General features: G+C 40.1%; 1 protein-coding gene across 2 annotated transcripts in view; it reads left to right on the top strand.

Moving 5' to 3' along the window:
* The window catches only part of PTPN14 (protein tyrosine phosphatase non-receptor type 14), a 205532-nt gene that overhangs the window by 89187 nt on the left and 89929 nt on the right, over positions 1–26416 (top strand). For both annotated transcript variants that reach the window (XM_054520476.2, XM_054520472.2), the window contains exon 3: positions 11866–12035. In XM_054520476.2, the coding sequence (XP_054376451.1) occupies positions 11866–12035 (170 nt within the window). The remainder of the gene's footprint in view (positions 1–11865; positions 12036–26416) is intronic.

Here is a 26416-nt window from a genome sequence, read left to right on the forward strand (position 1 = left end):
ATCTGTGTCTTGAGAGCTGTCTGATGTATTGATCAGTGGGGAAGGTGGTATGGTTGAGTGGTTGCCAATACTGAATGACTGCAAGCCCCTGAGGCTGAGACATTCCTGAGGGCAAGGAAAAGCTGTGTGTAATTGTCCTAGGTCCCTGGGCTCTTGGAGAGTCCAAGTGACAGCATCGCCCAGGACCTCGATGACAGAAGAGGGGTGGCAATCACTGTTGGAAGTGATTGCGTGTGGCCTCTCTCCACCTGCTTACAAAGGAATGGGGGCCCAGGAGGGTCTTCCTCTCCCCTTTCCTGCTCTGAAAGTCCCTTCTAAAGATGTCTTCCACAGGCTGGCCGTTTTTCTCAGGGAAACTGTTTGACCTGAAATGCATCTGTTTCCTGCTGTTCTTGGTGTTTATACTTTGGTTTCAGTGATCAGGTATTCCTTTTAGGTATATTTTTCTGTGCAGGAGACTGTCTTGGACAATGGATGTATGTATTAGTAGCTTGGTAACTGCCACAGTAGAATAAATGTGTGAAATGTTCTCATCTTGTTGATTGGTAGCTGGCTCTCTTTTTCCCGTTGGCAACACATTAGGATACACACATTTAAACACACATTTGCATATGTGCATGGGCATAAAGGAAAAACAAATACTGGTTGGGGAAGAGACTTGTCTAAGTTCTTATAGAAAACTAGTATTTTTACTTTTAAGTACTTCCAGTCACTCAAATTAGAGCAACTAATTATTCCTCATATGCATTGGGGGACAGTGTAGCATGTGGTTACAAGTATAGGCATTGGAATCTTGGTCTTGGGTTCAGCTTACTCTTCTGTCATTTATTAGCTGGGTGACAATGGAAAAATTACTGAATCTTTCGAGGCGTAAGTTTCCTACCTATAAAATGAGAATAATAATGCTTACTTCACAGGGCTGTTGTAAATATTAAAAGAGTTCCTGTATGGAAAATGTATAGTGCTGTGTTTAATAATTTATAATTGTTCAAATTTGAGAGTCTTAATAAACAACTTAAAAAAAACCCATTTTTTGTTAAAGAAAATATTGAACAACCGTCTTGTGCCAGGCACTTTTTTAGAACTTGGTGAAATGAAGATAAATAAGGCACAATTTTACCTTCAAGACATGCACAGAACAACAGGGGAGTCCAGCCTTTAGATAAACAGTTAATATGGAATGTGGTCCAAGCTAAAATAGAATGCAGGGGTAGGCCCAAAAGACGATGGCTGTCCTTAGTGTTGTGCAGTGCGCAATCCAGCCCACCGAACACTGCAGTCTTGCTGGTGAGAGTGAGAGAGTTGATGGAAGATGAACAAAGCCTTCACTCTGAACCAAAACTTGAAGGATATGTATGAGTCCAGCAGGTAGAAAAGAAGGCCATGTCATCTTTAGTGTGGGGGACTGGATTATCAAAGATCCAGGGATGTGAAAGAGCAGCCAACATTTTGGGGGCTGAGAAGGCATCCCTCTGAATCACCAGGTCAAGCTAGAGTTTATAACAAATGGTGAGGGGTGTGTGGAGATGTGTATGGTAATAATGGCTTTCAACAGACTATTGGTTTTCTCAGTGAGAAGGCAAAAGTCAACCCTGGATCATCCCACAACTACCTTATCACAAAGAATAAAGCAGTGCATTGCCAAGTGTGTGCCGCAGTGTGATTGACATTCCATTGCTGAGGTGGAGTTTGCGTTTAATACTGACTTTATTTTGACACGTCCTAATGGGTGCATCCACGTTCGACCAAATCACTTTCTTTTTGAATTCTATGCTTTCCTTCCATGACAGATAACATTGAAGTTGTGCCCTTTTGTGAATCAATCCTCTAGATACTCCTGAATTAAAGGATCAGATAGAGTAATCTGATACTTTGTTCTTCTTTTACACAAACATACCTTAAAGAAGAATGCATCCTCTACCCAAAAGCAGGAGTAAGAGGAGGTGAACACAGGGTCTGCTCCTCGTACCTTGAATTTGTATTTGGGTCGTTTTTCAAATAGAGCCGACGCTGCTTTAGAGGAGAAGGTGACAACCAATCTAACATATAACAAAAAGTTTAGTCTTTTTTGGGAAGGGTGTTGGGGCCTAACTCTATTGCACAAGATGGAGTGCAGTGGCATGATCATGGCTCATTCAGCCTCTACCTCCTGGCTCAAGTGATCTTCCTGCCTTGGTCTCCCAAAGTGCTGGGATTACAGGTATAAGCCACACACCCAGCCAAAATATATTTAATCTTTTTTTTTTTTTTTTTTTCCAGTTGAGACAGGATCTTGCTCTATTGCCCAGACTGGAGTGCAGTGGTACGATCATGACTCACTACAGCCTGAACCTCCTGGGCTCGAGTGATCCTCCCACCTCAGCCTCCCAAGTAGCTGAGACTACAGGCACATGCCACCATGCCCAGCAAATTTTTAAAGTTTTTGTACGGGTGGGATCTCACTATATTGCCCAGACTGGTCTCAAACTCCTGGGCTCAAGCGATCCTCCCACCTCAGCCTCCCAAAGTGCTGGATTATAGATGTGAGACACTGTGCCCAGGGTAATATGTTTAGCCTTTATGAAGTCTTGGAAACTAGATTATGGTGGATATTTGGCTTTGCCATTAGAAATAGTTTAGGTATATCATAAATTTTGTAATAGCTTTATATTAGGAAAGGATGTATAGGTAGATTAAAATTTTTTATTAAATTTTTTATTTACATTAATTGTTTTGCCACTAAATTTTATTAGATAATTTTTAATAGACTTTATTTTTATTTTTAAGACTTTGATTTCTTAGAGCAATTTTAGATTCACAGTAAAATTGAGAGGAAGGTACAGAGAATTTCCATATACTCCTGGCCCCGTGCATGTACATCCTCCCCCACTGTCAACATCACCCATCACCCCCCAAGTGGTACATTTGTTATGATTATTGAACCTACATTGGCACATCATTATCACCCAGAGTCCAGAGTTTACATTAGGGCTTACTTTTGGTGTTGTACATTCTATAGGTTTGGACAAATACGATATGCTGCTATTTAACGTGGCATTCAGAAGGATCCAGGCCTGGTTCCTATTGTCAGCAAACAGTCATGCTCTGGGAAAGCTGAATGTGATAGGGTCCCTGCTCCCAGAAAACAGATAAGGTCTTTGCTCCTAGAGTTTAGAGAACAGGACAAACAAGAAACAAAGCAAAGGGAACGGCTTGTGCTGCGGTACAGAAACAGGAAAGAACATGGAATTTTCAGGGAAAGGTGGAATTCAGTTTGCACTGGTGTGTGTGTGTGTGTGTGTTAGAATTTTCAGGGAAAGGCAGAGTTCAGTTTGCACTGATCTGTGTGTGTGTGTGTGTGTGTGTTGGAATTTTCAGGGAAAGGCAGAGTTCAGCTTGCATTGATCTGTGTGTGTGTGTGGAGGGGAATTTTCAGGGAAAGGCAGAGTTCAGTTTGTTTGCACTGATGTGTGTGTGTGTGTGTTGTGTATGTGTGTTTATGAAAGGGTCATGGAAGTGAAGGAGGGTAAAGGAGGAAGGGGCAGGATGGAGTCTGCTTTTGAAGGGTTTGCTGTGTCTGCCTAGGGAGTTTTAACTAGATCTATAGGATAGTATTTCTAAAATAAGTTACAAAGGATAATTACCACCTTTTGATTGTATATACTCTGCTGAGCAGTTTCCATATATCAGCTCATGTAGTTCTCATAACAAGTCTGTGATGTGTCCCTCCCTACTCTTGCTGTTCCTGTGTTATAGATGGGGAGGCTGCAGCATAGGGTGACCTGCCCACAGTCACTGGGCTGGCAAGTTGTGAGGCCGGTTCAAACCCTGGCAGCTGACACCACTGTTCTAGTTCCCAGAGACTTGTAGTGGGGGAACAGGGAGTACGGTAAAATGCTTTGGGAAACACTTTCTCCTCAATTCTATAGTAAAAGAAAGAAAATGGTGTTCCAGTAAGTGTTTCACAGTTATCTTAGCCTTCCAGAAAATACTCTTTTGAACTATGTGGGGAATAAAACATTGCTGTGAAGTGTAAGGTCATCAGAGGACTCCAAGGAGGAGCATGACATGGTTACCTTTCATGTTAAGTAAAGAACTCAGTGGAACTCAGTAGTAGAAAAGAGTGGGGATCGGCCAGGCGTGGTGGCTCACGCCTGTAATCCCAGCACTTTGGGAGGCTGAGGCAGGCGGATCACGAGGTCAGGAGATCGAGTCCATCCTGGCCAACATGGTGAAACCCCGTCCCTACTAAAATACAAAAATTAGCTGGGCATGGTGGCACATGCCTGTAATCCCAGCTATTCGGGAGGCTGAGGGAGGAGAATCACTTGAACCAGGGAGTTGGAGGTTGCAGTGAACCAAGATTGCGCCACTGCACTCCAGCTTGGTGGCAGAGTGAGATACCGTCTCAAAAGAAAAAAAAAAAGAAAAGAGTGGGGATCAGCTGGGCACAGTGGCTCACGCCTGTAATCCCAGCACTTTGGGAGGCTGAGGCGGGTGGATCGCCTGAAGTCAGAAGTTCGAGACCAGCCTGGCCAACATAGTGAAACCCCATCTCTACTAAAAATACAGAAATTACCCGGGCATGGTGGTGCATGCCTGTAATCCCAGCCACTCAGGAGGCTGAGGCAGGAGAATCGCTTGAATCTGGGAGGTGGAGGTTGCAGTGAGGCGAGATTGAGATCGTGCCACTGCACTGCAGCCTGGGTGACAGAGTGAGACTCTGTCTCAAAAAAAAAAAAAGAAGAAAAGAGTGGGGATCAGAGGGGAGGAACAGAGATGCCGGTGGGCACAACTGTAAACCTGGCAAGAGGTCATGAGATGAACTGCTTAGGAAAAGTGTGTTTTCGTTGTTTTAAAGATGAGGAAAAAATCAGGGATAAGTTGCTGCTTGGGAGCTCTATTAAGAAAGACGTTCCAGAGATACAGGAAGCTCAGAAAATCAGAATTCTGATAATGTCATTATAATATGTCTGGATCAGTGAGTTTAACCCTTTTCTCCAAATCTTTGATGGAACATGGATGTGTAAATAGAGCTGGGCCTTTTACAGAGGAGATAGGATATCTGGAGCCCTATCTCAGTTTGAAAATAACTAGCCTAGGTTAAGAGAAAAAGAGCTAAAACAATGGTGCCTTATGACTAATTCTCACGGTTTAAAAAAGAAGTACATGAAAACACAGCAGAGTTTAGTGGCTAAGAATGTCAGCTTGGACCAAACTGCCTGAGTTTGAATCCTGGTTCTGCCATTTACTAGCCATGTGACCTTAAATAGCTACTGAAGTACCCTGTGCCTCAGTTTTCTCATCTGTAAAATGGAGATGGTAATAGTAGCCACCTCTACAAATTGTTGGGAGGATTCAAAGAGTTGGTTTTTCATAGTTGCCGCAGTATCACACTGCCTGGCATAGGAAGCACTCGATATGGCTGCCTTCTTTGCAAGACACCACGCAAGCCATCCAGCCTCTGCCATGACACTTCCAGAGACTGGGCTGTCACCCTTTTGTAAGTCTGCTTGTTCCATTTTTAGATGACTTTAATTATTAGAAACTGGGGCCAGGTGTGGTTGCTCACAACTATAGTCCTAACACTGGGAGGCCAAGATGGAGGGTCAGATGAGCTCAGGGGTTCAAGACCAGCCTGAGCAACATAGTGAGATCCATCTCTACAAAAAAAAATAAAAAATTAGCCAGGCATGGTGATGCATGCCTGTAGTCCCAGCTACTTGGGAATCTGAGGCAGGAGGATCCCTTGAGCTCGGGAGAACGAGGCTGCAGTGAGCTATTAACACACCACTGCGCTCCAGCCTGGGTGATAGAGCAAATCTCTCTCTCTCTCTAGATGTAGATATAGATATAGATATAGATGAAACTGTGATCTTATATTGAGTTAAAATAGCAAAGTCTTTCAGTTCCTTGAACAGCTAGGGTTAATTTAAGGTTGTGCTGTCCAATATGGTAGCCACATGTGGTTATGGAACACGTGAAATGTGGCTATTTTGAACTGAAATGTGTGGTAGGTGTAAAAACACATCAGATTTTGAAGACATAGTATGAGAAAACTAAAATACTCATTAATTATATGTATGTTTGAGTACAGGTTGCAATGATATTTTGAACATGTTTTAAGTAATATTTATTAAAAGTAATTTCACTTTTGGTACTTTTAAATCAATGTGGCTTCTAGAAGATTTAAAATTAAATATGTAGCTCACATTTTATTTCTGCTAAACAGATCTGTTCTAAGAAAGGCAAGGGGGGCATTTAATGGTAACAGTGAGTGCAAGCATTCTAATAAAATGTAAAAATATGCTAGAATAACCTTGGCTCCACTTTTAACTTAACAGGTGGAAGAAGGATAAATGATGTAACAAAGGTGCCTGAGATACCCTTCACTTCATTGGTAAACCCTATTTGAGGTAGAGAACTGCTGTGGGGAAATCCAGTGCTCTGGAGAATGGTGACTTTCATAACTCTCGGCTCTCTCCTAAGGCTAAACCTAAGAGCCTCGGTTTTTAAAAAAGTGTAAAAAAGTTTTTAAAAACCAAACTATAATCATTTCAAAGAGTAAGTCCTTATCCTCTAATTTAATCCCCTTTTTCTTTTGCAAATTTATATTTTGATCTTTACTAAAAGCTGTTTTACCCAAAGCTATCACTACAGTAGAAATTTTCCACATTTTGCTATTTTCATAATGACTAGAGATTATAAAGATAAGAAACTTAACATGCATTTCCTATTATCACATAAAAGTTAACTTACATGAATAATATTTCTGTGGTTTGATTTCATGCTAATCTTTTGGCAATTAATAATTTATGTGGGATTTGCGGGGTACTCGATTAAATGGAACACCTCATGCCCTGGCAGATAATAGTGGAATTCTGCTGTATTTTATAGGTTGTTTAATCACGTCAGTATATGTGTGTATTTGCAAAGGATTAAAATAATCAATGCTGATTAAGAATCTACTGAAGAGTAGACTGCTGGGGGAGATTTCTCATCTTTAAGTTTTGTGTTGCTTTTTGTCTTTGTAAAAATGACAGTGTGAAACATTATCAGCTTAATGTCAGTCCTAGAATGTAATGGCACCGGCATCTCCATTTTCTAGGTATAGAGATTGTAGGTGAACTATTTGCCATTCTTAACTTGTACGTCTTCATCTTTCTGTGTATTCTAGGTGAGTTGTACAGTCTCAGAAGAGTGGTTTTTCTTGGCTTTGGGACTTGCTTCTTGGGTCTGTGTTACTCTGCAGTTTCTTTTCCTGTATTTTTATAAAGAGATTGGCTAGGAAAATGAAGAGGGTGCAGTTGTTAGTTATAGATGTGTCAGTTGTAGAAATCTCAGACCTACCCAGAGTAGAGGTTGCTTACACACAAGTTCTTTTCTACCGTTATCCAACTGATGTACAGTGGCTTATTTTCCAAAGCCATTGGAATGTAATTGCATGAAGTGCTATTTCAGAGTCTGCTTATAGTCATCTTTTGAAGTATTTTCCGTGCCTCAGTAAAACTGTTCGTGCTTGTATAATATGTAATTCATATATTTTATGTGGAAGCACACCAACTGTTTCTTAATTTACAGCTGAACTACTGGGTAAGATAGGCAACCTATTACAACTTAATGCAAGAGATTTTAAACTTTAGCTTCTGGATGAGTAACTCTTCAAAATGCTTGAGATAAGATCATGGCTTTAATCCTTGGTAATTGCCAAGACTGCATCTAAACCTCTTACAAATAGCATTAAAGTCTGTGCCATTGTCACAAAACTGGAAAAACAAAACCCTCAAAAAATATTTCCCTTTTAATAGCTAATGTGGGGGATTATACCATCTCTTTACAAATAAATGAACAAACAAATAAAAACCACCCCAAACTATTTTTTAATAGTTTTCTCTAGAGCAGTTTTAGTTTCACAGCAAGATTGAGCAAAAGGTACAGAGAGTTCCCATATGTCCCCTGCCCCCAAAACTACTTTTAAGGGCCCTTATTCTCTAGAATCTTCCCATAATACCAAAAGATGGACATTTTGACGCTGTAGTATCCACACACCAATCTGCCACTGAAGAAACTAGCCGATTTTTTAGTATATGCTTAAATGTATGTTTCCTGTGTTAAAATGCAGTACACCAAACCAAATAAATGAGGAAGCTGCTCACATAAAAATGACATTTTAGTGTGGCTTTCCCTACTTGATTTCATCGCAGCGCATTTTTTGTAAGTGGTTCAGGGATGTGGTTCTTGTCCCTGAGGACTGGCTCTTCTGTCTTATTTTCTCATCATTGCAGTAAACTTATTGCAGAACTCATGGCACCAGAGCTGTGTGTTCTAGTTTTCTTAAGAAAACTAGAGCAATAAAATGGGATTCATACCTCACCCAGAGGAGGTATCATGAGGATTAAATGAGTCTGGCTTACTTTTGGTGCCTGAGATGTAAACAGAACAAATATTTCAGGCATTTACTCAGGTAATATGATGGGATCCTCTTGTTGTCATGGAGAAGGTGGTTTCTATTTGCAATCATCCACCATGCTTTCTTCAACCATGTGGCAATGTTTAGCAGCTAAGCTCAGCTTTCAAAATTGAGCTAGAGTTTAAATTGGCAAGTCAACCACAAACCAGCCTGGTGGGGTCTCAGCTGGGCTTGACAGGATTAGTAGTTCCTTGGATAATACACAGGAAGTTGATTGGTGCACATGCTAGTTGAAATGAGAGCCTAGGCTCTGATTCCATTTCCTGTGAGGCACTGTGTAGACGTGGGAGAATAAACGTGTGCTGTATTGGACTTTCAAGGCAGGGTCTTTCTACTCCAGAGTAGGAAAATAGTTAGAGGAAGAACAGGAGGAGTAGGGTGGGAATGGAAAAGGTTACCTTGGGCATAGTTTCAAAAATCAGGGTGGGGATGGACTTTTCTTCCTGCTAGAGAACTGAATTTGACAGTTCTAAAGTTAGGATGTTCTGGCTGTGAGTAGGTACAAACTCTGTCCTCCAGATTACCTGCCTCCCCCAATTCTGCCCCGCACTGGACACCCCATTTCTTCCATAGTTATGTAATTATTTCACTGGATAATTACCTGGTGAGTCACCCTGAAATATTCTGTGTCCTCTGGAAGGTGCTGTGCAACAGCAGTGATAAATTTATGCCATGAATTAAGTTTTTCTATTAGAAGTGGTTTACTTTGTTATTTAGAGCTCTGGCTCAAGATTATTGCCTTGCTATCATTTCTCTTGTACCTCATCATCCTCCTCAACATATCCATATGTGTGTATGCACAGGAGTGTGTGTATGTGCAGCTGTAGTGCGCATTTTGTGTGTGTTGTATGTGTGCACATACATGTTCGTGTGTGTATACTCCATGGAATATTCTTTCTCTGAGGGATTTTTGGGGTGGAGGTCAGGTCTGGTTTAATGATCTGGATGGATGGGAATGATAAAAGGAAATTTAAAATAGTTTTCAAGGCATAGAAGCAATAAAAATTTTAACCGTTTTTAAAAAATCGATTGTAGAACATTTATACAGTTACTGTGGCCCTCTATAATTTGAATATTACTAATTTGAATGAAGTGTGGACCATAAAAATATCTCCCAAATGTCAAAACTACTTTTAGTGAAAGATGATAAATCATGGTTAGCCTGTTAAGCAATTGTGAAGCTTGCCCTGTGTTTCTCCACTCATGCTTATAAAAGGGCTCTTTTCCAACTTTAATAATTGCTGCATAGCATGTTAATTACATATGTTACATAATTTGTTATATGGAGACTCACTCCTAGGCATCCAAAATACCGTGGAATACCCTCTTACAGCCCTGTGTTCCATACAGGAATTCAGTATAATGCAGACCTACTTTGGACCCTTTTCAGATAAGTTTCTTGAATTGAATACCCAAATGACTTCATGTTAAGGTTAGCTTAAGCCTACGTCATAGATCTCAGAGGATAGCATCAGAGTGATGTTCCAGTGTCCCATTATCATCTATCATGAGATCCTCAAAATCTTAGTAGAGGTATAGCTTTGTGATTTTTTTTCCTTACACCTTTTAAATATTTATGTTATTTGTAGTTGTTCCAGCTTCTACCTTTGCCTGCTTTTTCTCATTGACTCCCAGATAACCTCTGTTTCCTAATTCTCTGGTTCACAGAGGTGTCAGTAGTGCTGATGAAAAAGATTCATGAAGTTTACCTGCTTTGATTTACTGATGATGATGATGGTGTTGACGGTGGTGGTGGTGGTGGTGGTGGTAACAGGAGTAGTAGTCGTGCAGCGCAGCAGCAATAGAAGGTACTACTTATTAAGTAGTTACTTACCATGTGCCATGCAGGTGATTGACAGGCATTATCTCATTTACACCTCTCAGAGCCTGTGGGCAAAAGTTGTAACCATCATCCCCATTTTGCAGAGGAGAAAACTCTGAGAGTCTAGAAGGCTCAATGACTTGTGTAAAGTTACTGAGACAGTGAGTGCAAAAGATGGGAGATGGACTGACTTCAAAGTCTGTTTTCTTTCTATTCAGCTACATTTCATTTCCTCTATGTCATCACTCAGGTTGGAACAACTAATGGACTCACTAGAGCTAGGAACTGAATAATAGGGTCAGAATTCATCCAAGTAAGTTTGTCTAAGTTGATAGAAATATAACCTTGGCCCTGGTTGGCATTTTGTTGCTCAAGAAATGCAGAGATTTCTGATGTGAACTTGTCCTTTGGAACATCGTGGGGGAAAGCTGATCAAATCATTACCCCCATCTCAAAGTAAATCCATTTAAAATATCTTTAAAGCATCTGGGTCTGCAGCTTTATGTAGGCAAGGGCACGTCTGGTTTTCTAGTAAAGTCAGAGTCAAAGCTTCATGAGAGATTTTGGTGGGGCTGTGGCAGGGATTGATCTGTGTAATGTTGGGGCAGCTAGCTGGAGTGGGAATGTCGGCATAAAAATGCCTTTGGAAATTAAACATTGTAATGAAAACATTCTTTTGAAGGCAGATTTCCAGGTGTGCTGTAAACCGTTCTAGGCTATAATTGAAATATAAAAGAATCTTCAAAAGCAGTGATCTATTTTTTGGTGATTGTTGTGCTAATCCTGAAATCCTAGCATGAATTAATATAAACGATGGGATTGGGTGCATAAAAGTACCTATTTTAATCATTTAGCATGTTGTTCAAAACTAAACTGGTTTAGGCTTCAAGTGTAAGGGCGAAAATCTCACTTTCATCTAACAAATCCCACCATAATCTGCCAAGAACAGCCACCAGGGGCTCCTGCAGCAGCTGTGAAGAGGCGATCCTTCCTCTCTCAAAGCTTGATATGGGGAGAGATTTGCTGCAGTTTGTGTATAATAAAGTAGAAGAGGATGATACTTTTTAAAGCACATGAAAAGAGTGAATAAATTCTCCGTTAAAATCTGGTACTGTATGAAAATATTCTACAGTGCAGAAGCTTTCAGTTGGCAGGCCGTTTTGTCTTAGGAATTGAGTAATAAGTTACGTTGCAGCAGGTGCAAGAGCAGTGTTGGTCTTTGCCAGTGTGCTCCATGTGAGATCATGAAGCATGCAGAAGGCACACAGAAAAGGCAGTCTTCAGGTATCAGGGGAAAAGTCAGCACTGTCCCTTCCCTGCGCGACTCCCCTTATCTCACATGGGCGCATTGGTATCTACAAGCACAAACAGTAGTAATGAGTAGGGATACTGCATCTGGATACTCCATGTACGTTACAGTAGTGTGTGGTTGTGGTTTCTTTTAATTAGTCCCAAAGTTAGATGTCAAAGCTGGATCTTGTATATGGGCTGGGGAATGCAGGGTGGGATGCAGCATGCTGGAGTCTCGTTTCTTGTGTGGCCTTGGGATGCTTGTGGTGAGCACGAACTGATCCTATTTCACCCTTTTATCTAGACGCACTACTTTGGCCTTTGGTTTCTCAGCAAGAGCCAGCAAGCACGATGGGTGGAGCTGGAGAAACCTCTGAAGAAACATCTGGACAAATTCGCTAATGAGCCTCTGCTTTTCTTTGGAGTCATGTTCTATGTGCCAAATGTGTCATGGCTTCAGCAAGAGGCCACAAGGTAGGTGCATTTTTCCCCTGTGTGCCATATAAGGGTGTTGACTAACTGTGAAGCTTCCAATGAAGTAGATGAGCTGGTTGATTCAGGGGTGTGTGGGTGTGGGTGCGGGTGTGTGGTGGGGGAGAGGGTAAAATAGTTGGGGGTTGTTTACTCATTGCTTTGCAGCTTTAGAGTTTTGGTTGAATCCATGTAGCTAACCCCAGCAGTTTTCTGTAATGCTGGTAAGGCAGTAGGGATCCTGAGCCAGGCAGAATTTCATCTCTAGCAGCATGGAAATATTCATTGGAGACTGTGGGTAAAATAGGCATGCAAGAATTTAATAAAAAATTAATGACCTGGCCAGGCGTGGTGGCTCATACCTGTAATATCAACACTTTGGGAAGCTGAGGTGGGAAGAGAGCTTGAGGCCAAGAGTTTGAGACCAGCCTGGGCAGCATAGCAAGACCCTGTCTCTACAGAAAGAAAAAAATATAAAAACTAGCTAGGCATGGTGTTTTGTGCTTTTAGTTCCAGCTCCTCGGGACACTGAGGTTGGAAGATCACTTGAGCCCAGAAGTTCAAGGCTGCAGTGAGCCGTGATCATGCCACTGTACTGCAGCCTGGGCAACAGACTGAGACCCTGTCTCAAAAACAAAAACAAAAACCTAATTCTGTTTTGTCCACCCTTTTCCTAAAAATATCCCCAAACAAAGTGTAGTATCAGACTTCGAATTTGAAGATTGGAAAGGTAACTAAAAGTGGGAGTAAAGTTAAGGAGGAAAATGTTGTGAGAGCAAGAGTTTTGATGATTGTCCCTACTAAATAAGAGGAGACAAGAAGCCAGCAGTAGAAGAGAAGAACCAGGTATTGGTCCCACCCAGCTACTCAGTGTCTGCTTTAGCTTGGAGAAACCGTTTGCTGCCTTTGAAATGATGTTTTCCCCTCTCATCTGTCAAGTGAGGAGTTTGTGTAAGTTCATAAAGCATGTTCAGTGAATGGAATAAGTATATTTTTTTGGTGTTGGTATAGTTCATTTATTGGTAAGAGTTTTCCATTAAAATACCTGGGAAGTCTCCTCATCAAATGGATATTTCTGGTAGGAAAAGGAATCACATAAACCCTTTACTTTTTGCCTTTAATCCAGACCTTGTCTTTCTGAATGCTTGGGAAGCAATGCGGGGACATGCTTTGAAGAAGGAAGAGTATTCTACCTGACTTTTGTGTAGTTTTTAGATTTTAAATTTCTAATACAAGGATGCTCTTGCAATTTTTAAGTATATTTTAAGGCAATATTCTGCTTGCTTTCTCTCTCTTTTTTTTTTTTTTTTTTTTTTTTAATTTGAGATGGAGTCCTGCTCTGTCACCCAGGCTGGAGTGCAGTGGCATGATCTTGGCTTACTGCAGCCTCCACCTCCCAGGTTCAAGCGATTCTCGTGCCTCAGCCTCCCAAGTGGCTGGGATTATAGGCGCCTGCCACCACGGCTGGCTAATTTTTGTATTTATAGTAGAGACGGGGTTTTATCATGTTGTCCAGGCTGGTCTCGAACTCATGACCTCAAATGATCTGCCTGCCTTGGCCTTCCAAAGTGCTAGGATGACAGGTGTGAGCCACTGCGCCCGGCCTCTGCTTACTTCTTTAATTTGGCTTTTATTTATTTATTTTGAGACAGAGTCTTGCTCTATCACTTACACCAGAGTGCAGTGGCACAATCGTATTTCACTGCAGCCACAAACTCCTGGGCTCCTGCAATCCTCCTGCGTCAGCCTCCTGAGAAGCTGGAACTACAGGCATGTGCCACCAAGCCTGCCTAAATTTTCTTCTAATTTTGTAGAGATGAAGTCTTGCTGTATTTCCTAGGCTGATCTTGAACTCCTGGCCTCAGGTGATCCTTCTACCTTGGCCTCCCAAAGTGCTTATTTTTTCACTTTCGTTCTTTCCTTTTTTTTTTTTTTATTTTTAAATCAAAAGCTATTGTAAATAGATGGCATAATTGCAAACAGAGGCCGTGAGTTAGCTTACAGCCTGATTCAAAAAACCTAGTGTTCAGTCTTTCATGTGATAGACATTTAAAGCACTCTGTTGCATACCATTGTTCCCTGTTTTCAAGTTGATTCACATATCCAAGTTCTTCCTGTACAAGAAATTATTAACTCCTCAAAATGTGGTGATTTCCGTTGGCTTTTGAATCCTCCTTGAGTACTTTACACGGTGCTAGGAACACAGCATTAAGTTAATAAATACTTGCTGATTCTTGGCTCTCGGCCATTAAGTGCAAGATAATGAGTGATGAGGGTGAAACATGGACTAGAAATTAGTGCATATTGAAAAAAGTTCCGACTGTAAGAAAAATGAAGTATTGTTACTCTAGACAGACCTATCCTGTAAGGCCTATTGGTGAGAAAGAGCAGTTGAAATAAAGAGGGACTCAGAAGTTATGCTTTATGAAGTTAAAAGAAAAAGGTTGTTTAAGCTTAGAAAAATTAAGTCTTACAAGGGCACAGTAGTAGCTGCCTTTAGATATTTACAGACTCTTGTAGGAGGGGGAATTCTTTGTCTGCTCTGGAGCACAAAATTAGGGTCTAAGTAAGTGAAGTCCAAGAAGCCAAAGAACTTTGACTATTTGGCTCAATGTAGGAATACAGTTTCTAATAACTAAGCCATCTAAAAATGGAACAAGACTTACAAAAGGGTGAGAGCACTGGTCTCTGTGAATGTTGTCGTGTGGACCAGGTGGCCCATGTGGTATCCTGTAGAGGCAGTCACCATATTGCGTAGGATGTTGGAATAGATCAGTGGTTCTCAAAAGACCAGGGCCTGCTATATCATAGTTACCTGGAGCACTTATTATACATATGATTCTAGAGCTGTACCAGAAGTCTGGTTATAATGTCTAGAGCTGAGAATCAAGAGGATGTTATTGTTTAAAATGAATAGGCCGGGCAGTGTCTGACACACGGTGGCACACCTGTAATCCCAGCACTTTGGGAGACAGAGGCGGGCGGATCACGAGGTCAGGAGATCGAGACCATCCTGGCTAACACGGTGAAACCCTGTCTCTACTAAAAATACAAAAAATTAGCCAGGTGTGGTGGCAGGCGCCTGTGGTCCCAGCTACTCAGGAGGCTGAGGCAGGAGAATGGCGTGAACCCGGGAGGTGGAACTTGCAGTGAGCCGTGATTGCGCCACTGCACTCCAGCCTGGGCGACAGAGCGAGATTCCATCTCAAAAAAAAAAAAAAAAAAAAAAAAAAGAATAGTGCTCGTCTGGCGTTTCTGACACTCACCCACCCTCAGGAATCAATGAATCAGTTAACCTCTAAAACTCTTTACAGTTTTAGATTTTCCAAGGAAGTAAACTTAATGCTGCATTGTTTGACTGTCAATATTTGCATTCATAGACTAAAACAAAAGGTATTTAAATTTCAAAGAGGGAGGTATAGAGTAAAAAGTTTTGGTAGTGGTGGTTATTAACTGTGGGATTTAGGAAGGACTTTTCTTTTTTCTTTAGAATTTCTTATTGCTTAGTTAGCCTGGTTTATTTCAGATGAAGGTTAATAAGGAGGGAAAGAAGTGTTTTCCAACACAGGATTTTGAAGCAAACTGTGTTGCTGACATTTGATCAGAAAAACTAACAAAAATTTTAAACTTTGAAAGATATTTTTAGATTTAAGCACTGGAACTAAATTATGTAGATTTCAGGTCTAACCAACTCTTTATGGCAAAGAATGTTGAAAGTTAGGAGTTGGATTAGCATGCAACATTTTGTCTGCGCGTGAGTATGTGTGTATGTTTGCAGCATTGCAGAAATTTTTGTTGCCTGCAAGGGACCCTAAAACTGGAATGTGCCAAGGGGAGTCAGAGTGAGTAAAAGATTTAAGCTGGGAATATGGAGGAACATGAGAAAAAAAAATGTAAGAAATAAAAGAAAAGTTGTTAGGAAGAAAAGAAAAAAGGAATTACATATATTTGGGAAGGTTGAGGGCCACCAACAACGATCAGGTGTGATTCAGCAAGACATGCCATGGGTTGTAGGCTTATGGACTAGAGAATAAAGGAGATCTGGTTTGGACAGAATAACATTTTTAAATGCTTGAGTTTTCTCGGTGTGGTGTTGGAGATGGACAGATGTGCTGAACACAAGGTGAAAAATGCTACAGTCCTTAAGAGCCTTTGGGAATCTCAGCCTTCTTGGGAGGTTTAAGCAGCATCTGAGGTCCAAACTGAATATTGAAACTGCCTTCCAGGCAGCTCAGCCAAGGGGAAGCAGTGGTGGTGGGGCAGGATTCCAGAGGAATGTTTCACAGAAGGCCCCAACAACATTCATTAGGAGCGGGTTAATGACTAACTCTCCAGTCATCCGCTGTTATCCCAGTTACCAGGCATCTCAGGTGGAGATGGGCTTTGGCATCTCTGAGAGCACCTGGGATCTGCAGTGTCTGACACAAAACAGTTAGTCTTTGTGATGCCCTGCAGAGTAAGATATTTGCATAGATTAGAAATAGAAATCTGTCTTTCATTTGCGGGCAACCCGTTGGAGGAGGCAACCATTCAACCATCTGTGCTGAAAAAATAAGCCTTTGTCTGCAGCCAACCAAACTTGTTTTCACCCAACACATGTTTGCAATGGTTTGGCTACTTGTTTGAGAACAGGTTCTATAGCATTAGTCATGACCGCCATTTCTTCTCTCTGAACAAGGATAAAGAGTCTAGGTTAATACTCTGGTTGGTTTTTCCTTTTTTTTTTTTTTTTGCTGTGTATATGAACCCATATATATATCAAGACACATAGGAGTCAAAGGAAGATATATTTAAAAGCTGTTTATTTAATTTATTGTCCCCAGAGAATTGCACCCATGGAAATTTTTAGGTCAATAGTATATTCAGAACAACACAACAAAAATTTGAGAATGACATTGATTGCAAATTGTTTAATAAAGTGATTGGCTTTATTAAAATTATCAAGTCCAAATTGGTTTAAATTAGAAAATTAGGAAGCACTGCTTTTTTTGACATTAATTTGACATACTGTGTCTCATCTGCTAGATATGGCTTTTGAGGGGCAAGTCCCTTCATAAGTGAGGGAAACCTGCCAAGACACTATGATTGTGTTGGATAAGAAATGGATAACTCAGGCCCTACTTTAAGGTGTTAATTGAATGAGAAAACAAAATATATTAAAAGGAAAATACACACAGGGCTACAAATACGAGGAAAAAAGAAGAAATCCCTTGATATTGTTATAGAAGTGTTAAAGGAAAATAGTGAAAAGAAGGACACACTCTAGTAGACAGATGGGGGATGAGTCATGAAACCATAGGACTTAAAGAGATTAAGAACCACTGAGTTTGTTAACCCCACTCCAAACTGTAAGATTTATTACCTTGGGGCTTTGAAAATGTTAGTTTTCCCCTGTTGGTTAAAATGACTCAAGGGATGGGACCACTGTAATTTTTTCCATTTTGCTTTGCTTCTCAGATTCCTTTTTGCCAGCTTTTCTGTCCAGCAAAGGGACTCTTGAGCAGTTCATCTTCCCCAGCATATTCTCCTGACTCAAAGGAAAGATTTTTGTAATGTGTTTTAATGATTTGCATAGCAACAGGCTCATTATAAACACATGGTTTTCACATTTTTCTGGACACGGAAAGAAAAAAGATGGCTTCTGAGAGGTGGATAAATTCTTACTCAAACAGAAGGATACTTAATAATAGCAAGGGGAAGCCAGAAAATTGCTGGCCAAGATCACTGCTTTTAGTTTAGGTCTGGGGTTTTTCCAAGTCTTCCTCAAGCAAGAAAGTCCCTCGTTAATTTCTTCAACACTAAGGAGAAAACTTTTAAAAGAAAACTTAATTTTTGAAGAGTGAATTTAGGCTACAAACTTCTAAGTTGCTGAGTGCATGCATGTTTTCTAAAATTTTTAATTTTGTGTGTTTTTTTTTTTTAACCAAAACATGTTTGTCTTTGTGTTACTCGCTGTTGAATGGTATGGTTGCACAGTGCACAGGAGCTTCTAATTGTCCTAATGAGGTCAGATAACATTTCCTAATGAGGTCAGATAATCCAGGACATCTTAGTAGCCTGCCTGTTTGGGTGGGGCTGTCCACCGTATTAATGGTGAGCACTCTACAGAATTGACAGAGTGCAACTACTGCTGTAGCCAGCACAGTCATTCCGTTTGCCAAGGAAGATTTTAGTACACTCTCGTACATCTGGCAGAGACATCAGGTCTACAGGACCTGTTCCAAGTACCCTCTATCTGGTGGATGCTATGTCTGCTTTTGGTGCTTCTCAGCAGCTATGGGTATCCCCTACTCTTAGGATCAGTGATCTATTGTACATCTCCCAGTTCTTCCAAAGTCCTGGGTATTCTAGTCAGCCAGGTAAAACTGCCTAGCAGTTATCACCAGGAGGATTTTTAAAATGCTTAATCTCTGTATGGGCTTGCATGGAGCATTCTTAAATGTTAAAGATAGTTCCTGTCTGGGAAGAACCAAGTGGACAAGTTGTCTTTCAACCGAGAATAAATGCCCACATTTAAAGCTGTGCTGTTTAGGTACCAGAAAGAGGGTAAGTGCATTTCTGTGTGTGAAGCAAGTGACAAGGGAGTTAGGTTAATGCGTTTCTAAACTATGATGGGGGTCCCCTTTTTCCAGTTACACATTTGCGCCCATGGCATATTGATGGGTAATCCAGACTAAGTGAAGCTGTATATCTTCATAAGGGTTAAAATGGTGTTTTGGTGTGTGTGTGTGTGTCTCTGTGTGTGTGTGCATGTGTGTGCTTAAACTAGGTTTCAGGAAGTGACCTTACAGTAGCTTTCTTCACCTTTTCTTTCTTATAAATACCAGTACTTTTCCCCCTTAGACTTCTGCAATCTGCCTTGTGTGCTGTTGTAAACAAGTTAGTGTTCAACCAGTGTTTAAAGTGTCTGTTTTAAAAGCTCTAATTATGGTAGTATTTCCATTTCCTTTTACAACACCCTTTATTTTGTTCCTCCAGTTCTTTCAGTTCTTGTATTATTTTGAAATGTCATTTTAATGGATATTTAAAGTCTACCCGTGGGCTGGGATATAGGGACTCCCTTCAAGTCTTAAGATTCAGCATGAATTCCCTGTGGATAATATAATTTGCTGAGAATAGCAAATTCTCCTCCTGGCCAGCTCCAGCTAGTGAATGGGAAATTGTTCTCTTTATGTTGGTTATTGAGAATGGAATTATTTCTGCCAGATATTTTAGATATTTTAAGATGCAGTTGATATTGGGATCTAATCTCAAACATTCTTTGTGGTTAATGTAATGTATAATGTGATGAGAGAAGATGGCTGTCTGTAATAAACAGTGCAACCTTGGAGGGAAGAAGAATTAGCTTCCCAAAATGAGATAAGTTGGTTGTCATTTGCATTGTTTTTTATTTCAACCTTTATTAAGTACCTATTCTGCGTTAGACACTTTGCTAGTTAGAGGGAATGTAATAACAAACAGGTCTCAACTCCCCACCTCCCTCCCACTCTCACTCCCACCACAGAGCTGTATCTCCAAGCAGCTTTTATTTCATTTCCGTGTATTTGATTTACTAGAAGTTTATTTGAATTTGTCTTTAAAGTCTACATTGCTGACCCTATTTACTTCCAGGAGAAGGCTATGCCACTGCTTTGGTGAAATCCAAGGCAAATGTGTCCTGGGACCAGGACCAGCTTCATGGGTCTGTGACCTGTGCAGTTAGTTGCACAGTACCCCATGCTCAGAAGTGCCCTGTAGTTGGTTTAGTGCTCTACTGTTGCCATCCTGAAGTTTTTGGTTTTTCAACAGTGGATTCTGCATTTTCACTTTGCACTAGACTCTGCAAATTAAGTAAACAGCCCTTCCCAGGACAAGGACAGCCTCCTGTTCCTCATACATGCATCTCTGTTCATTCACCTCTGCTTGTTTTGTTGTTATCTTGAGATTTATTCTTAAGTATCAGTGGATTTACTGATTTGAATATACTGTTATGGGTGTGATCAAAGAGAAAAAGTAAATTTAATAAACCCTCAGGGGAACAAAACTAAAATTTTCATTGTCTTTGCAAATAAGAAAATAGAAATGTAGCGCTGGTAACCATTTCTGCTTCTGGATCTGACTCACTGGGAAATCCTCGCAGGAATTGGGGAGGTGGTGTAAAGTCAATTTGATTTCTTTTAGGAAAGCTGATTGGATTAGCTTGTCTTGATCCTCAACTAGGATTTTCTTATGTTTTACTGTGAAGAAGACTATAAATCAAGACTATACAGTAGATGCCTACTTCATAGTACAAGTTGTCCAAATACATGAAGTTGCTTCTTGTTTCTTTCTTTGCTCTTAAGAAAAAGATATGGTGTGAAAGATATGCAGTTAGGCCGGGCGCAGTGGTTCACGCCTGTAATCCCAGCACTTTGGGAGGCCGAGGCGGGTGGATCACTTGAGGTCAGGAGTTTGAGACCAGTCTGACCAATGTGGAGAAACCCTGTCTCTACTAAAAATACAAAATTAGCCGGGCATGGTGGCACATACCTGTAATCCCAGCTACTCAGGAGGCTGAGGCGGGAGAATCGCTTGAACCCAGGAGCAAGAGGTTGTGGTGAGCCGAGACCGCACCATAGCACTCCAGTCTGGGCAACAAGAGTGAAACTCCGTCTCAAAGAGAAAAAAACAAAAAAGAAAGATATGCAGTTAGGTAGTTAGCTATTGAGGCAACCTACTGCTACTAGAACAATGAAGTATAGACAAATAAGATGAAGTTAACTTAGCCGTAAACATAATCTAGCTGTTTCTCTGATATTCTTTCCCTTTAGGGAAAACAAATAGTAAAATAAATCAGTGTTCTTTTGTAATATCACTTGGCATAACTTATTATTTATTGTAGGTGTCCTATAATGAAGAGGAAACTCAGAATTTCAAAAGGAAATAAATCAGAGGCATTATTCGTATTTCAAAAGGAGTCTTCATGTAATGTTTGTGTTCTTTAATGCATCTGAGATGTTTGATTGAGATGCTTTATAAAGCAAGATATGCTTATATGTATGTTTTAACCATTAGAAAAACAAAGTTTACCAAAAAAATAGGTTGAGCATCCCTAATTCAAAAATTCAAAATCTATAATGCACCAAATTTGAAAACTTTTTGAGCACCAACATGATGCTCAAAGGAAATGCTTGTTGAAGCACTTAGGATTTCTGATTTTTGGATGAGAGATGCTCTACTGGGTAAGTATAGCAAATATTTCAAAATCTGAAATCCCAAACACTTCTCGTCCCTAACATTTTGCATAAGGGGTACTAACCTGTTTAGTATACTTCAAAGAAGTGATAATTTTATTATTACATCTTTAAATCACACAGTTAATGTGTTTATTAGTATTTGGTCTATTTGGAACTTTTCTCAAAAGCAAACAAAAATAATGTGCTATTGAGCTATTTTGAAAATAAGTTCTTAAGCAGAGGTATTGATTTTTATCCTTTGTGAATTCCTTGATTTTCAAAGATACATTCATTCATTTGTTCGTTCATTCATTGATTCCAAATTGTTCTTTATAGTGTTACATTGCAGGACTGAGAAAGATTAAATAATTCAACCCATGAAATAATAAAGGTTTATAATAAAGCATGAGTTAAAATGTTAAAATAGTCTACTTTTTCTAAAGCTTGAGTAGAATATGATGATGCCACATTGTAGTGTTTACCTTTAACAAAGGTGTGAAAAGAAGGGGGAAAAACAACAGAAGCTATGTGAAGAGGTGTTTTGTCATGTTGAAGCGTGCAGGCTGTGCCTTATGAATTTTTAAGAGACATCCGCTTCCCCATAAAGGATTCTCAAGATTGTAGGGGTATCATTACGATGGGTGGGATTGAGAATGGTGTGTTAATTTCAAAAATGAATTTTTAAAAAAATCTTGACGTTGGAAGAGGTGCAAAGAATAGATGTTTTATAATTGTTTGCTCTACCTTTTTCCTGAATAGTCAGCATTGGGACATTCAGTTGGAGTGGAGTGGGTGGAGAGAGAGGAGGGAAGTGACAGATGTGCTACATCCACACGTTAAAGAAACTCACAGTGTCTGAGCAGCAGCAGAATCTAGAAAGCACAAGAATCCAAAACCTCAAAACTTCCCCAGCCTGAGGATATCATAGTTCTTTGTGGTTCTGTGGAAAAATGTAGTTGCGTTCCATCACCGGGTATAATGTAACAGTAGTAGTCATGGTAGCAGCTAACATTTACGTGCAAGATGCTATGCTAAGTATCTCAGATTATTATCTTTTTCAGTCTTCACTAGAACTCTATAAAGTGGGCACCCTGAAAAAGAACTGTTTGTTTTTTAAATAACAGAAGTTTTTTCTCTAACAAGTAGTGGAGTAGATTTAGGTCATCACATAAATGGAGTCTTTTATATTACTTTGCCAGAGAAATACATCCATTCATGCCTTTCTTCACTGGCTTTATCAGAGTAACAGGGAGTTTAGTTCTATTAAAAAGTCAACAAAGAAATCCAGAGGGCTGACCTACCAGTAAGATCAGAGATTATAAACTAGTACTATGAGGGCTGATTCTGGTCTTCAGGTGGGTTTTGTTTCACCAGGATCATTTTTGAAAGAACTGAATTGGGACGCCTTGCAGAGAGGCATGTGCTGTCTAACTGGGCCTAGTTCTCCACTCGCTAGGGAGTTAATAGTCAGCAGCATTTACACATTCTTGTGACCTGTCCGGCCTTGTAGGTATTTAGGTCCTGACTGCTGATACTTGCACTTTCTGTATAACTTGAAGTGCATCTCAGTACTTGGGTCAGCCCATATCTCTTCATTGACCCAGTTGATTTTATGTCATTCAGTGTCCAGCTGTATTAACACTTTAGCTGCCTATAAGAGACTGTAGGTGGTTGAGCTGAGTGTGAGAGTATAACTTCCCTAAGTGCTCATTTGAAAACTTTATTTCTATGTAAAGATCACTCTGGAGGGCTAGATTATATGTACCTGTCAACTTTCTACTGCAGATCCATGGCTCAAATTATTCAGATTTCCTCTCTTTATTGCTCACAATATCTGTCTCATCTCTGATTACCCATAAAAAGTTCATGCATAGAAAGAGTACCAAGCGTCTTATAGGCCAATAAAGACATCATTCAAATCTTAAACATAAAATCATAAAAATCTTAAAGCCTGTTTGAGAAAGAGCCCTTTGCCTTATATCAAGACAGACCAGAATGATAGAGTTTTATATCTAAATATGAGACCCCATGTATCAATAAATCACAGAGACCAGTTGCTTTGTTTTACAGATGAAGAAACTGAGAAACAGACAGATAAAGGGACTCTGCCCATAGTCAACACAGCTGTTTACTGACAAGCCTGGCTCTTAAGCTGGTTCTGGAATGGTTTTAGGTGAACCAAGCATGCTGACATGGGAGAGCCCATAGATAGGATTTATTTAAACGTTCAAAAAGTCTTTGCCAATCCTCCCCTCCCCTCCCCTAGCTGTAACAGCTAAGACACACTGTGGAATTGGAAGGGATGAGTTTTGTCAAAGAGAAGGAAGTAGTTTAGACAGAAGAAACAAAGGGTAGAGGGAAACAGGCACTTCTTTGAGTGAGTCCTTTAAATAGCGAGCATTATGTAGAGAGTGGAACTAAAATGGGTTTTATTTAATGTCTTTATCAGTGATCTCCAGCCCTGGGCACATAGTGAAAGTGCCAAGCTTTCAGATGACACTAAGTCCTTTAGAAGGGTGGAAAATTGAGACATTGCAAGTAAACAGTAGAAAGGTGTCAGCAGGTGTCAAATTACCAGGTGTGACTCAAATAATGATACTGCTTTCTGGTGTACTTTGTGAAAGCAGAGGAGGCGTAATCATAGCGGGACATGTTGCAACATGTTTCAGTTTACAGCCTCCTAACTCTCAAGGTCAGCTCGTCAATCTTGTACTTGCAGCTGGGGAGAGTGAGTAGACATTTCGCCTGACGTTTGCTGCCAGCATAAAAATGAGTTACCGTTATTCAGAGCAAATCCCAGCAACTTTGACGTAAGTTTAACTGAAATGCGAATTAGACACATGGTCCTTTAGTAGAAAATCACAGAGATGAAGCAATGTTGGAAGCAAATGCTTTTGACCAGCATAAATGTTTTGAAGAAGGTAGAAAAGATGTTTACGACAGTGACTAATGTGAGAAACCCATAGGTCTAAGGAAAACATGAAAAAGGTCAGTAATTTGGATCCTTGAAATAAAATGGCCAACTGTGAAAAGACAGCTACTGATGAGGATACTGATGAAAAATTTGAAGCAAGTTATGTATCTGCTAGAACTCTGTATGTTTTGAATGATAGTTGGAATCAGCAAAGAACTAGTATTTTGGTTTAATCTTCAAGGAAAATAATAGCTGGAAATAAAACAATAAAAAAAAACACTACAAAGGAGAACATACATTAGTGTGGGAAGTAGGGGGAAAAAAAAAGAAAAAAGAAGGAGAACAGACTTGAAGACCTCACTCTCTGGTGTTTGTTTCTTGGTCAGGCTCTGTAAACTCCCCAAAATTAAGTTCTTGTGTTTAGAATCAGGAGATGATGCTAGCAAAGCTATTGTAAGGATGAGTTCAGAAAGCACTTGCCATTGTGCTCGGCATATAGTAGGTCTTCAAATAATATTTGTTTTTTTAAACCAGCATCCCTCAGAGAGCTGTGCTGGTATCAGTCACCTGGCAGAAGATTCTCTGTGACTCACGCTAACCAGAAACATAGGGGAAGAACATTCGGGGAAATGGAGTGCAGCCTAGTCAGGTTGAGACATTGCAATGCCACTGTGAGGCTTCGTACATTATTCATGATTAGTAAAACCTGGGGAAGAGCATTCTGGGAAATGGAGTGCAGCCTAGTGAGGTTGAGACATTACAATGCCACTGTGAGGCTTCGTACATTATTAATGATTAGTAAAACCCAAATCACTGTAAACCATACCCTACTAGAAACTCTACTGAGTACAAATTTCGTACTGACTCACGAGTTCCAAAATTCAAAATTACTCCCTCAAAACAAATGATTTGATATTGTTGAAGATAATTTCAAATTTGTCCCTAATTCCCTCAGGCAATTCCCAAAAGTGGAGTTGCAAACAATAATTTAAGCAAACATTTTGTGTTGTTATCATAGACATATATTCCCAGAGAGGGGAATTCCCCACCGTCATCCCAGTCCCATATGAGGGAGCAGATCTGCTGCAGAGGATGCGGGCTGGTCCTGTGTCCTGTGCCGAGTGTGGGAAGGCTAAGGTTATCCCGCCCGTGCAAGGAGACAGGATAAAGCGGGCCTTGCCTCACTCACAGCTTCCCAGATGGTCAGAGCAGCTGTTCAGAACAGGGAAGCCAGGTTGGCTGCCACAGGACAGGCCAGGCTGACCCAATGGTAATCTCGCAGTACTTGTAACTTGAAGAGACTGTAGTCTGAAAAGATAAACAGATTCCAGTGAAAGATTATTTAAAGAGATGATGGACTCCTGATGAGTGACAGTTATTTAAAAAATAAAAATAAGACATTGGGGGCCTGTCAGTTCCTTGAATGTGGTCTTCACATTACGTGCATCAGTATTGCCTATGGCATTTTTAAAAATATATAGGTTATTGTACCCCAGTCCTGACTCCCTGAATCAAAATCTGTTTTTGATCATTGCCATGGGTGATTCTTATCATTTAAGTTTGGTTAAATGGAAGACAACCGTATCCTGATGTCTTTTCAGCTGTAGCTAGTCTTTTCTGTTAGTAGATGGATGTTGGAGAATCTCGGGGGATTTTGGGGAACTGGGGAGGAATTAAAGAGTTGCAAAGCTTAAAACATCTGGTTCAGGCTGAGGAATTTAGAGAATAGATGGCGTGGTCCTATTTAGTAGAAAAATTGTGGGCATCTTCCTGGGGGATCCTACAAGGAACGGAATGGAGAATTCAAGGTTCTTCTACAGCAATTTTGTACAGTTTGATTGTATTTCCTCTCTTTCAGAATATTTTAGCCTTCTAGATAGTTAAACTTCTATAATGCACAATAGATTATGCATAATATAATAGAGTAATACATCTCCTAAATAGGTTTAAAGATATATTAAATACTATTTATTGCATAAGAATTTAGCCTTTTGTGCATCCTTAATTATTTATTATTAAATTTATTATTCCTATAAGAATAATAATAACTGGCATGAATTATACTAACTCTAGGACCCTAAAACCTTAAACACAACTTCCCACTGTTTCTGCAGGCTTTGAAGTTACAGATTTAATTTTAATTTTTAAAGTGAGAATTTTGCAAAACTGAGAATTCTACACATGGATTTCAGTAATTCTTTTGTCACTGTCTGATTTATTGATTTTTATTGCATTTAGGTAAGTGTAAGATGAAATAATAGGTAAATTAAGAAAAC

The sequence above is a fragment of the Pongo abelii genome, chromosome 1, assembly GCF_028885655.2.
Source record: "Pongo abelii isolate AG06213 chromosome 1, NHGRI_mPonAbe1-v2.0_pri, whole genome shotgun sequence".
NCBI lineage: Eukaryota > Metazoa > Chordata > Mammalia > Primates > Hominidae > Pongo > Pongo abelii.